The sequence below is a fragment of the Pelodiscus sinensis genome, chromosome 15 (genome assembly GCF_049634645.1).
Source record: "Pelodiscus sinensis isolate JC-2024 chromosome 15, ASM4963464v1, whole genome shotgun sequence".
Taxonomy (NCBI): Eukaryota; Metazoa; Chordata; order Testudines; family Trionychidae; genus Pelodiscus; species Pelodiscus sinensis.
In genome coordinates this window covers 32,629,180-32,641,835 of record NC_134725.1, presented here as the reverse complement: position 1 = coordinate 32,641,835, position 12,656 = coordinate 32,629,180, and the positions used below count along the sequence as shown (strand labels likewise).

Genomic DNA, 12,656 nt, shown 5'->3' with positions numbered 1-12,656 from the left:
GTGTTTTTTCCCCACCTCTGAGCAATATACGTCATATTGATAGACGTGGTAACGTAACTGGTTTGGGTTCTTCATGTATAATTAACTAGCTGTTAATTATGGTAAAAAGACAGCAAAATGCAAGGCTTACTGGTGTTTGAAACAATGTTTAAAGGTGGGTGGACTTGATCTTCAGCTCAGTGTATGGAAAGTGTGAATGTAAAAAAACACTCTCTGAAACAGTAAGCAGACTAACTGTCTTGCATGCCCAGGACCTGTTCTCTCTAACACAGAACAGGCAGTAAATGTCTGCCAGACATTGCTTTAGACCTAATAAAAAGGTTTTTGGAAGTTAGTCACTAGCTGTTGGGTGAGAACTAAACTTTCCACTGCTTCCAAGGGTATGGAGCACTCTGATAGGTTTATAACTTGTTAAGTTCAGCTGATCTTTATACACCTATTTCATGTGAGTGACTCTTATTGAGTAGAATCACTTGAATGTCAGTAATTAGCCATGTGTAGAAATTCCCAGTCTTGGCAAATGACTGTCATTTATTGCTAATGAAATCAAACATTATAGCTACAATCTGAATGGATTTGCATTACCTAACAAGCACAGTAATCTGCAGAGTAAAAGATGACATTTATTGTTTGAAGAATATTGCATCTGTGATTTAAGAGGTTGTTACTGCTTCAGGATTGTCTTTTCTCTCTCTCCATTTAATTGACTCTAATGCTTCTGATGTCTCGAGCTTTTTTGGAGCTCCGTCTATGAATAATGCATTTCTTCTACCTGTGGGGAGAAAAACAAACAAACAATGCCAGTAAAAACAAAAACAATCACGTAATGCCACTACTTCATGTCAGATTTCTTTTTCCTCCTTCCATAGGACTGTGTGCAGCTTAATCAATATAAATTGAAAGATGAAATTGGAAAGGTGAGTACAAATTTGGCATATGAGCATGCGGCTAGGAGTTTCAGTGTGGAGGGCATTTTAATTTCTCCTATCCTTAGTCAGCTCACACATATACTCCATTATATGTCCCCACCCCTGCTACTTTGTGTCATTACAGCAGTGTTCAGTTGTGCAAAAAGGTTGATTTCTAGACCAATGAAACAACACAGATATAGTTTCCCATGCAGGAAGGTGATCCAGCCCCATTCTGTTACCCACTAACAGAATTTTAGTAGCTTGGCCAGCACCTCTGAGGATTCCCTGCTCAGCAGTGTCCCCCAAGATGGCTGCTGGTATGTCTGGACTCTCAGGTGACCTGTCTGCATTAGCACATGAGGGGCTAGCTGTGTTTGTATCGCTAGTGGGCAGTTTGAGTGGAAATGTTCTCTGCCCTGCTCAGCTCAGTTGGGAACCACCTCTGGAGCAGAGAGAGGGGCCCCTCAGTCATTGTGAACGTGAAGGCCTACAAAGGAGGCCAGAAAGCAACTTAATGTTTCACCTGTAGTGGGAGCCATGGTGGCTAATATTTCTCTGGCTGTCCCTAGTCGGTAATTTGTGGCTGCCGGTGAATTTTTCTAGGGTTCCTATGGAGTTGTGAAGCTGGCATACAATGAAGATGACAACACTTACTATGTGAGTATCATTAGGAAAGATTCTCGGGTGGAGCTTAATCTAGTGGTGGATGTAGGGGATGGATCGGCCTCCTCTTCAGCTTCTAGATGGAGTCTGAGCCTTCCAACCTGCTCTCGAGCTCCCAGATATGACCCTCACCTTTCTAGCTTTCCTGGGCTGGGCACCAGATCTAATAGCAGTAACCAACCAAACAGCACTGCCACCGGTTGCTGCCTCCTTTGTCTGGTAGACAGCAATCCTGCAGCTTCCACATCTGTGTTTTTCCACATTCTTTGCTCCTACATCAACTTGCCTGGGAGTAGTGATGCTTAGCTAGCTGATGCAGAGTGGGAGTAATGTTTCTCAGATGGCCCAAAGGCACCAAGCAAGAGCAAGATAGGTCATGCTGCCCTTAGATCTTAGGTGGGTGAACATGGTGAGAAGACCAGACGCTGGGGGAAGGGTGGGGAAGGTTCTGGGATGTGAGGAGAGAAGATACAGGCAGACATGAGAGGGGAAAATATTAGGGATATCATGGGGGAGCTGCCCCTAAAGATGCAATATGTGAGCAGAACAAGGTCTCCTCTGTGCATCTAAAGATGAATCAAAAACATTTATTTGTCCCAGAGGATGAGGTCTGAGCTGCTTTCTCATCCCCTTCACCAGGCCCCTTTGGCTTAGCACAGAGGTCCAGTGCCTGCTCCACAAGTGAGGTTTCAGCCTACACACATGAGTTCTTTGCAGTAGCAGCAGCAGAATCTGTGTACATATTAACTGTTTTGCAGGCAATGAAAGTTCTTTCCAAAAAGAAGCTCATGAGACAAGCAGGGTTTCCACGTAAGTGACAAATAGCTGTTTGGTGTGGGGAGAACTAGTGAAAGCTGCAGCTGAGATGGTGGGGTGGAGGAAAATGTGCAGCCTCATGGTCTCTGACAACAGAATTATCATATATATGGGAGGCAGATATTCTGGTTTGAACATGGTTTGTGTCGGTGCTGAATTTTGTCTATACTGATGTTGGAGGTTTGGGGCAAGGGCTTGAGTGATGGAGAGAATGTGAATTTGGGGATTAGGGCTTGGGACTGGGAATCAGAAGATCCCAGCTCTGTTCCTGGCTCTGATGCAGATATCTTGTGTGACTTGGGACAAGTCACTTAATTTTGCTGTGCCTAGCTAATGATCCAACCAGCGGATCAGTACAGTGATGACTCCTGGCCATGTGCCACCTGAAGCATGTTGCACATATTCTAAAAAGAAGCATCAGAGAGGAATTTGGCCCAGCAAATGATGGCATAAATGTAAAGACTCAACAGAAAAAATAAACAAGTTCTTGCCTGCAAAAATGATGGGGGGGGGGGGGGGGATTTTGTGCTATGTAGACTGTATCTTAGACACTATTGAAATTAAATGTAGTTATTTGTCTAAGATCATCAGTGACCATGCTTAGTAAGCACTGCTTTGGCTTTTCTCTCTTTTAAATTATTACTGTTAGTGTATTTTGCAGTGCACCAGGGTTATTCAAATACATGCTTCATGGCATGATCCTGAGAGGCACCCAGCACCTGCAAGACCCAGAGAAGTGAGTGGAAGAGGGGAAATCTTTGCACCTGTGAAGATCAGGTCTTTTAACTTGTGACTGTTGATGAGGTGCTGCCTTGGGTCTGCCACATGTTTCAGTTGCCAGCTTTATTACTTCTCTTCTACTACCTGCCTCCTGTATCTTTTTCATTTTAAATAGGTCGCCCACCTCCTCGAGGTGCCAAAGCCACATCCGAAAGCTGTTTGCAACCAAAAGGGCCTATTGAACAGGTGTACCAAGAGATCGCCATCTTGAAAAAGCTGGACCATCCTAATGTAGTGAAACTGGTAGAGGTGAGACTGGCTGAAATGTTAACTTGCAATTATGATGTTCGGGTATGCAGGGGCCTGGAGGCATTCAGTGCAAAGTGTGGGTATTTGATGGCAGGACATTTGTCATCCGGAAAGTCATTCCAACATTGATCTGTCCTGTGTGGTTGAAGGGCCATCTTTAAAACAAATAAGCAATAAATACATAAAATCTTCAGTGCACATAGGTATTTAGCTTGACTTGAACTATGTTCATTTTCAGAATTACATGGGAGGGATGCATGTGCAGATGTTTTTTCTGTTGACTTCAGTAGCCTGTTTTGTGAAGACAGACACTGCATTGTGCAATCCATTTGTGCTTGGATACCAGGAATAAAAGGATCTCTGTGCTGCAAGCACTTGGTATGCATCAGTCTGAAAGAGAAATAGTAACTTCGGAGCATCTCAATGTACCAGTCGAGATGGAATTGAGGGCCTGGTTCCTGTGTCTCAGAATCAGATGCTGGTTTTCTTCCCTTTTTAAAGGGTGAATTTTGGAAGAATGTTAGTTTTTGTGATTCTAACTGCAAAAACTATCCAGTTTGGAGGGAAAATGTAAAAGATTAAGTCCATTTTGGAGCGTAGTGTTTCTGGGGTTCTATGTGAGAGATCACCTATGCTCTAAACAATTGCTTGTTGTTGCTGTGGGAAGGCAGCAAAAAGTGTAACTTCTTGTCTGCATAAATTGCAGTAAATCCTAGTCCCATTCTATAATCCTGGCTCTGAAGCTTCAGGGTGCTACATACCTCTTGTGTAGTGCTGAGTGTCCTGAACGCATTAACCCGTGGGAGAACTGAGTGTGCAAACAGTCTTTTAGGATGGGTCTTAAAAAGAGAATAATTTGTATTCATACTTATATCTCTAGCAGCAAGGGCATGTATGATTTGGTCCCTGCATTCAGCAGTGGAAGAGAACCTACAGGCTCTGTGTATAGAACCTGCTGATAGCACAATTGGATTGTAACTCTGAGAGAGTATAAATGATCCTTTAACACCACATGCCCAATTACATCTCAGGGGTTTTTCATTCTGAGTTGAGGAATGATTCATACATTCCAAATGGCTCTTTCAGCATATGCTGTGGAATCACAATATGCACTATCCCCTTGGATGGTTTCTTTGACCTTTTTAAAATCATCCTTCTGGTGCTTTAAATGCTTCATCCTTTAATTATGAAAATTTTGAGTAATACCATTGCTAAAGTCCACATTTGTCTCCTGGGAAACATATTGGTTTAATGAAACTGACCATGCAAAAAGTATCAAAATATAAGAATATACGTACTGTTAATTTGCTGATTTATAACTTAGATAAATATTTAAACACACGAGAAGTGTTGTTTTCTTTGTTTTACAGCTACATTTTTTCCTCTTAACTTTTCCCTTGGGGGAAGGAACTACTGAAATTTGCAAAACAAAAATGTCTGTTTTAAATAAAGACAGAAACTGGGATTCTTAAAGGGAAGCAGCTCCAGTTCTAAAATTGGAGCTGCTGCCCTGAAACAGGTATATTGGAGGGGGGAGAGGAGGGATAGGTTAAAATAGAATTAAACTGGTATCAACAAGATAAAAGAACATTTTGCTTTTTTTTCTCCTTCAGTCCACTTATACAAATTAAGATTTAACATGTGTGTTTTGTATTGAAAATGTATCTATCTTCCAAACACATGCATATGGATGAATGGAATGGCTGGCTTGCATGTCCTAGTCCTCTTCTGAAAGGTTCTGAACTGAGTCAGATGCCATGCAATGGAGTAATTCTTCCTGATGTCAGAGGCCTTGTCTTTTAGCTCAAGAAAATCTGCACTCTGTTCCTGATGTTGTCAAGAAGTTCTGAGTGATCATGTTATGAAGCCAGAGGTGGCTGTAGGTTTTGTGGGTGTGTGTGTATGTAAAAATAAAATCTTAGCTATACATTTGGGGCCTAAATTAACAGACACCGTGCCCCTGTTGTCAGTATGTGTATTCTTATTATTTTCTGATGGGTGATATGGACCTGTGGAGATGTATAATACTTTTTATTCATGTGCAGTCACTTCATTATCCTTCTAACTTGTGTTGACAGGTGCTAGATGACCCCAGCGAGGACCATCTGTACATGGGTAAACCAATCACTCTTCCCTTCTGCCCTGCAATGCCTGCCACATGGCAGGGACTGTATTTTGGATGCAATCTCTGTTTGCATGGATCAAAGTTTTGGACAACTGTGTAAAATGTTTCCCATGGTCTGTGGGGAGGGACTGAGGTAGTGAGTTGTGCCAGTGACGTAGCTGATCACTACAGAGATTCCTTTGATGCCGCTTAAAGTAACAGAATCGGGCTTACAGCGGTGAGAATTTTCATGGCATGTGTATATCAGAGGACCAGCTCCTCTTTAATTACAGAGCCATTGTGGGAGCTCAGAAAGAGATAAAACAGGACTTTGCCCAGTCAGCCTATACTTAGCAGTGCATGAGGTTATAATTAGATATCTGGGAGCACTTTGCAAAGCCAGGTGCCCAGCTGTAACCTGTAATGCTCTTAACTGTTGTCCTCCTGTCACCTCTCCCAGTGCTGTATACACCATAGTTCCTTTTCGAAAGAAGGACTGCTTTAGCTGCATTCTCTCCACAAATGTTGAAACCCCTGCCCTTCCCATTGTGGTTAGAGGAGCAGAATTCAATAGTAATGTGTTACCGTAGCTATCCTGCGAAACAAGGATGTCAAACTGCTGGGCTGACATTGTCTTACCTCTCCCTGTACAGTGAGAGAAATTGAGGCACAGGGGAGGAGTAAGTCTTTGAGTTTAAGGCCAGTAGAGACCATCAGATCATCTAATCTGACCTGCATATCAAAGGACACTACCAGGACAAAGCACTTGCAATCTAAACCCAGCACCTAACAAGGCCAAAATATTGCAGTCTGTAGGAAACTAAACTATTGCATGCCACAGGCAAAGAATAGGATCAAGATGCACCATGCTAGAGGTCCCTGCAGTAGCAGGGAATTGATTAAGTGAGATACACCCAGGTGATAAAGGCAAGTGACGCCCTCTCCCCCCATGCTGCAGAGAGCAGCAGTGACTTTGGGTTTGCCTGTCTGACCTGAAGGAAAACTGCTTTGCAGCCACACCATGGTGATCAGTTAGATCTGAGCGTGTGAAGGAGAACCAGCCAGCCCAGCACCTGCTTTGTGCCACCTCGGAGTGTCCACCTGCCCTCTCTCATCTTCAGCTTTTGCCATCTCGATGCTTCAGAGGGAGGAGACACGAGAAAAACACAGGAAATGATTGGGAGATAAAAATCCCTTTCTGACTCTTGCAGGTAACCAGCTGAAGCCCTGAACTGTAAGATTTTAGAAACATGAGACACAGATTGGATGGGATCTCCAGGGCTGTCAGACCCTGCTCCCTATAATCATCATTAATCCTGTCACACATTCCCAACCATAGATTACTCCAGTTCTCTTAAATCTAGCTAAATTTTTGAATCCCACAACTCCTATTGGGAGACTGTTCCAGAACCTTACTCCTCTGATGGTTAAAAACCTTCCAGTTTCCAGCCTGAACTTGTTCACAGCCAGTTGATGTCCCTTTGGTCTTGTGCCAATACCATCCTTCTTCTTAAAGCGATGTATCCAAGAGCACACAGCGCAAAGAATAACAATGCAGGGGTTGTCATGACTGCTCAGAGCAATGATGCTATTAGTTTGGTACCGTGTCTCTGAAAGTGACCAGGTCCCAGACCCAAATACTAATGTACTGAATAGCTTTCCAGACTCAGGCTCTCTCCCTGCACTAACTGGACATCTAGTAATTTGAATCAAAGGTGCAATAGAAGTAAATTAAAATGTGATGTAAACTGGATGTTCATTATGGACCCCTGTGAAGGCTGAATATCCACTCTGGCATGTTGAATGCAGAAGTGGGGGCCCACAAAAGCACCCCCAAAACCATATCTTTCCAGACTTTGGTACAAAAATTCCCCCCCAAATCCTAATACCCAGACTTTGGAGAATAAAAACCATTGCCACCACCAAGTAATGGTAAGAAAACCAGGGAAGAGATCACTTGGGAAATCTCAGCCCTAAAGTAAAACCAGGACACAAAAATTATCCAATATCAGGTTACTAAAAAAGAAATAACGTTTATTATCAAAACAATTCTCCTGTTACAAGCATAGTTGGATTGGCTAGATGATAAGAGCCACCAATTAATAAACTCCTGGGGAATTTTCCCATGGGCTCAAAACTTAGTTACAAAAGAGAGGAATGCCCATTTCTAGCAGCACAGACATCAGATCCACAGTCTCAAACCATAAAACAATAAAACCTAACAGATTTATCTAAACTTTACCCTACTTATACATTTTGAAAAGTCTTTTTCTTGGAGACAGACATATCTTCTGTCTCCCTCAGTATCTGCAGAGTCAACTGGCCACGGACAAAGGGAAAAACCCAAAAATTCCTTTGTCCCAATTTCAAATTCCTACCTGCATTTCTATTGGCTGACTGCTACCTGGCTAGGTATAGGAAAAAAAACAACAAATGGTCTGGCAGCACTTTCTAGACTAACAAAACATGTAGATGGTATCATGAGCTTTCGTGGGCACAGCCCACTTCTTCAGATGACTGGAGTGGGCTGTGCCCACAAAAGCTCATGATACCATCATCATGTTTTGTTAGTCTATAAAGTGCTACCAGACCATTTTTTTTTCTGTAACAGACTAACTCAGCTACCCCTTGAAGCCCCTGGCTAGGTACAGTTAACCCTTTAGTCCCCAGGCTGCTGGCCATCCCTCATGACCATGACAACCCCTCTTCCTGCAGCTCCATTCATGCTAGCAGCTGTTGTGCCTGAAAACAACACATGTTAATGAATGGGCACATTTGCCATCCTTTCTCATTCTTGCTTAATCCTATTTGGATTTAAATGGAAGAGCAGTGTTATCCATTAGCTATTGCACGGTGTCAGCAGTCTGATTTAAATTTAATACTTTGTCACAAACTTACTGTGTGACTTTAGAGCCAGTCACTTAACTTTCCCACACCTCAGTTATCCCAGCTATACAGTGGAGTAGTACTTACCTATCTAATCAATAAATACTGAGACTCTGGTTTGAAAATACTATGGAAATGCACCATTTCCTTATTGTCCAATGGTGGCGAGGTGATTTTTCTCTTCCTACCCTAACTTTAGCTCCTTTCAGAGTCCTTAAGTTGGCTCCTGATGGGAGCTGCAGATTGTCTTTTAGGCAGTAGTGACTGTAAAGAGCTAAATTACTCACAGGGGTCTAAGGAGTCATGTCAGCTTACTCCTTTAAGAGCTCACTGATAGCACTGCCTCTACCTTTTTCCTGGTCTCCCTAGAGTTTAACAAAATTCATGTTCCTTGATATACAATGCTTAGTACTGCTCAAAACTCCAGTTAAAATTGGGAAGTTCAATACAAATACCTCTCTGCGGTAACAAAGGGGCAGAACTCACAAAGGCCAGAACAGTGACTGATTAAAACCAATGTTGCAATCACAGCGCCTGCTGCTATGTCTTTTAAAATCATTGTCTGAGTTCATTAGCATATTGGTCTCATTGTGAGTCTGCCTTATTTCTCTTAATTTAATCTATTTTGAGGGCCAAGTTTTCCATTGCTAGCAGCTGTTGTGCCTGAAAAAGCACATTAATGAAGGGGCACATTTGCCACCCTTTCTCGTGCAGTATAGTGCCTTGCTGCCTGTTTATAGACATCACTGGGGCAACTCAGGCTATGTCTACACTACAGGCTTCTTGCTCAAAAAGTTTTTTGTGGAAGAGATCTTCCACAAAAATGTCTTGCGCAAGAGCACGTCCACACTACAAAAGCTCATTGGAAAAGCGATGTGCTTTTGCACAAGAGAGCGTCCAGACTGCTTGGACACTCTCCCAAAAGAAAACTCCAGTTGCTTTTTACAGAATGGCTGACAGGGCACCTGTGCTTTTTTCGATTGGTTCTTTTTGTGCAAAAATCCCCTATTGCCCGTCCACACACACCTTTTTGTGCAAGAGCTCTTGTGCAAAAAAGAGTTATTCCTCGTAGAAAGAGGAATACCTACACTGTAAAAACCTCTCTGTTCTTTTGATTTACTGTAAATTTACTTGTGCAAAAACTCACTTGAGGTGTGGACGCTCCACTGGTTTTTGCGCAAAAATGGCCGTTTTTGTGCAAAAACCCTGCAGTGTAGGTGTAGCCTTAGAGTGCTTATTTGGTGTAAATGTGGCTAGATGTGTTTCTCTGAATGTACAAATAAGAAGCTGAGTCTATTTACTTCTCCATTTTGTATAGGTAATGTGAGTTTCCTACATGCAGTTTAGATGCAAAAATGTTATTTAGTTGATTTAAAAAAAAAATCATAGCAGGCGTAAGATGCATTATTTAGCAGAGGAACTAAGGGTATCTCTATGCTGCAGCTGGGAGCAAATGGTTAGACACACTTGCGCGGGTACATTAAAAATAGCTGTGTGGATGTTGCAGCCCCAGGGGAGGCTTGGGAGAGCCCCTGGTTCTAAGCTTGGGTAGCTCTCCTGAGCCCATACTGGTGGTGCAGTATCCATGCTGCTATTTTTAGTGAGAATCCTGTGAGTCCCGCTAAAACAAATATTTCTACCCAGGGTGAGAGGCTTGCCCCAGGTGCGGTATAGATAGAGCCTTACTGGCTCCTTCTCAGCTTTTCTTGAAGAAATATGCAGTTCATTTTAGCTAAACGTGTTTTGGGGGAAAAGTCTTTTTACTTGGTTTCTGGATAACCCTTTCTGTTGGTGTGTATTTTGCTCTGTACCGTACTTAGCTGATGGTGGAGCACTGGATTCAGGTCAAAGCACTAATCTGTCTTTAGACTCTCTAGTTCTGCATTCTCTGCATACTCAAAACTTAGGTATGTAAGAGATGCGGAATCAGGGTTATAATGAGAAGATTCTTAACCTGATTGACTGTAATGATTCTGAACTACTGAACAAATATGTTGGTTCATCGATTATTAACATAGAAGATATTAATGTTCTCTTTGAAGCAGCGGCATGAACTGTCAGTCTTATTTTAACATGAACTCCAGATCTGTGTGATAAATACAATGATGACTTCATGCAAAAATGTACATTTTATAAAAACAAAATCCCACAAGTTGTTCTTCCACACTTGGAACTCACTTTTCCAGGCCGGTTTCATGTTGTGGTGTATTTTATTTCCATAATTGGTTATAAAAATAATTGTTTTCCTATTGGGATCTTGTTTGTGGAGCTTTCAGCCTGTAATTAATCACCTTCTCTTTTGTGTTGCAGTGTTTGAACTGGTAAAACAAGGGTAAGTACTGAACCTTGGTATTAGATTTCAAACTTAGTTAATATTGAAGCAAATTTATTTCATAAGCAGTGGTAGCTGTTCAGGTCAGACCTCCCTTGTCTGGCACCCTCAGGACTTGAGTGGTCCCGAACAATGGAGTTTGCCAGACAGTGGGAGGTTAAGGCTCCCTACCGGGCTGTAGGCTCTGCTCCCAGCTGGGGAAGTGCTCCCTGCCTCTGCCTCCAGCCCCATGCCATACGAGCCCTGACTGGCTCTGTGTCCCCCACTGAGACAGCCCCAGACAGAGATGGTCCCCATTGCCTCCAACTCCTGCTGAGGCTGCACCACCATAGTGCTGGCCTGAACTGCATGCCCAGCTGCTGGCCCCACTGACTCCAGCCTTGGCTGAGACTGTGTTCTATGCCACCAACCCCAGCATTCCTGGCTGCTGGCCATACTGCCTCCAGCCACAGGTGGGGCTGTGCTCCCTGCCACCGGTCGTGACGGGGGCTACCGCCCCGCCCCCCCAGTGCCAGTCCCCGACCGGGGCTATGTTTTCCACCTTGCTAGCCCTGGGCAGGGCTGCATTCCCTACCTCGCCGGACTCAGTGGGGCTGCACTCTTGGCTGCTGGCCATGCTGTCTCCAGTCCCAGATGAGGATGTGCTCCTTGCCACCAGCCCTGGCCAGGGGCTGTGTTCTCCACCGCCAGCCCTGCAGGGTATGTGCTCCCCATCACTAGCCCAGCCTGAGTTGTACTTCCAAACCTGGCCATCCTGGGCTCTCTGGTCCAGCCATATCTGTGGTCCTTCTGGCTAGACCATGGATGTTGCCAGACCAGAGCATCTCAGATTTTAGAGGTTCAACTTGTACTTTGGTTAAATAGTGCGTACAGAGGCCCAAATATCTTATACAGAGATGATATGGAAGATGTTAAAACGAGGTGTTCTGTGTCCTGATCTGTAACATACAATTTAGATGTTCCTAACTAGTTTCCTCTCCAGCTCACCATCTGAAAAAGTGGGTTTTGCCCAGTGAAGCTCATGATAATTTATATATCTTTGTTAGTTTCTAAGGTGCCACAGGACTACTTGTTTTTATGTTACACAGGGATGTGGAAAAATTCTTATCCCCGAACGCTGTAGTTAAGCCAGCCTTTTACCCCCACTTATAGAAGTGGCTAGGTTGACAGAAGAATTCTTCCATGGCTTTAGCTAACACTGCTCAAAAGTGGTGGATTACCTACATTGATAGGAAAATCCCTTCAGTCAGTGTAAGACGTGTTTGTACTATGGCTTTGCAACTGTAAGCCCTGTAGTCTAGATGTGCTTTGAGGCCCAGTTGCCCATGGACCTATGTACACTTAGTAATCCATCAGGGAGTCTTGTTTGTTCTAATTGGCATGCTCAGGAATATGGAGAATGTGTAAATTAAAGTGGGTCTCTCTCCTCCTCCTGCTAGCAGCTTTTCTTGCTGCATTCCCTCTTCTGGCCTATATATACGTGAGTTACACTGACTTCAGCTCTGTGATGTGCTCTGAGTTTATCCAGGAGCATGTGGAATGAGCCCAAATGATTGTGAGGTATGGAATCCTGGGTCTAGTCCAGCACATTTATTACATGTAGTGGGAAAACGACCTTCCAGATAGCGCAAAGCATGACCTGCAACAGCAGATCTCTAGCATGAGTTTGTGCTTCTCCACGTGTGTGCAGGATGCTACTTTCAGGCTGTCTCAACTCAGTTCTAGGACCTCCACATCTTGTCTGAGTTCTATTCCCTTCTGAACTCTGTTGCCTTTCACCCTACAGAAGAGAAAAGCAGTGTGGCCTAGTGGACTGGACTCCAGATCAGGAGTTCAGAAATCTGAGGTTCTGACTCTGCTCATGACTGTGTGACCTTGAGAAAATCATGTAACCTTTTTGTGCCTCCATTTCTTC

The 12,656-nt window shown here is 43.5% G+C and overlaps 1 protein-coding gene across 8 annotated transcripts in view; it reads left to right on the top strand.

Annotated features, from left to right (window-relative positions):
• CAMKK2 (calcium/calmodulin dependent protein kinase kinase 2) overlaps positions 1-12,656 on the top strand; it is a 58,741-nt gene that overhangs the window by 26,242 nt on the left and 19,843 nt on the right. For all 8 annotated transcript variants that reach the window (XM_075898610.1, XM_075898612.1, XM_075898604.1 and 5 more), the window contains exons 4-9: positions 870-917; positions 1,515-1,568; positions 2,333-2,384; positions 3,286-3,419; positions 5,498-5,534; positions 10,720-10,741. In XM_075898610.1, the coding sequence (XP_075754725.1) occupies positions 870-917; positions 1,515-1,568; positions 2,333-2,384; positions 3,286-3,419; positions 5,498-5,534; positions 10,720-10,741 (347 nt within the window). The remainder of the gene's footprint in view (positions 1-869; positions 918-1,514; positions 1,569-2,332; positions 2,385-3,285; positions 3,420-5,497; positions 5,535-10,719; positions 10,742-12,656) is intronic.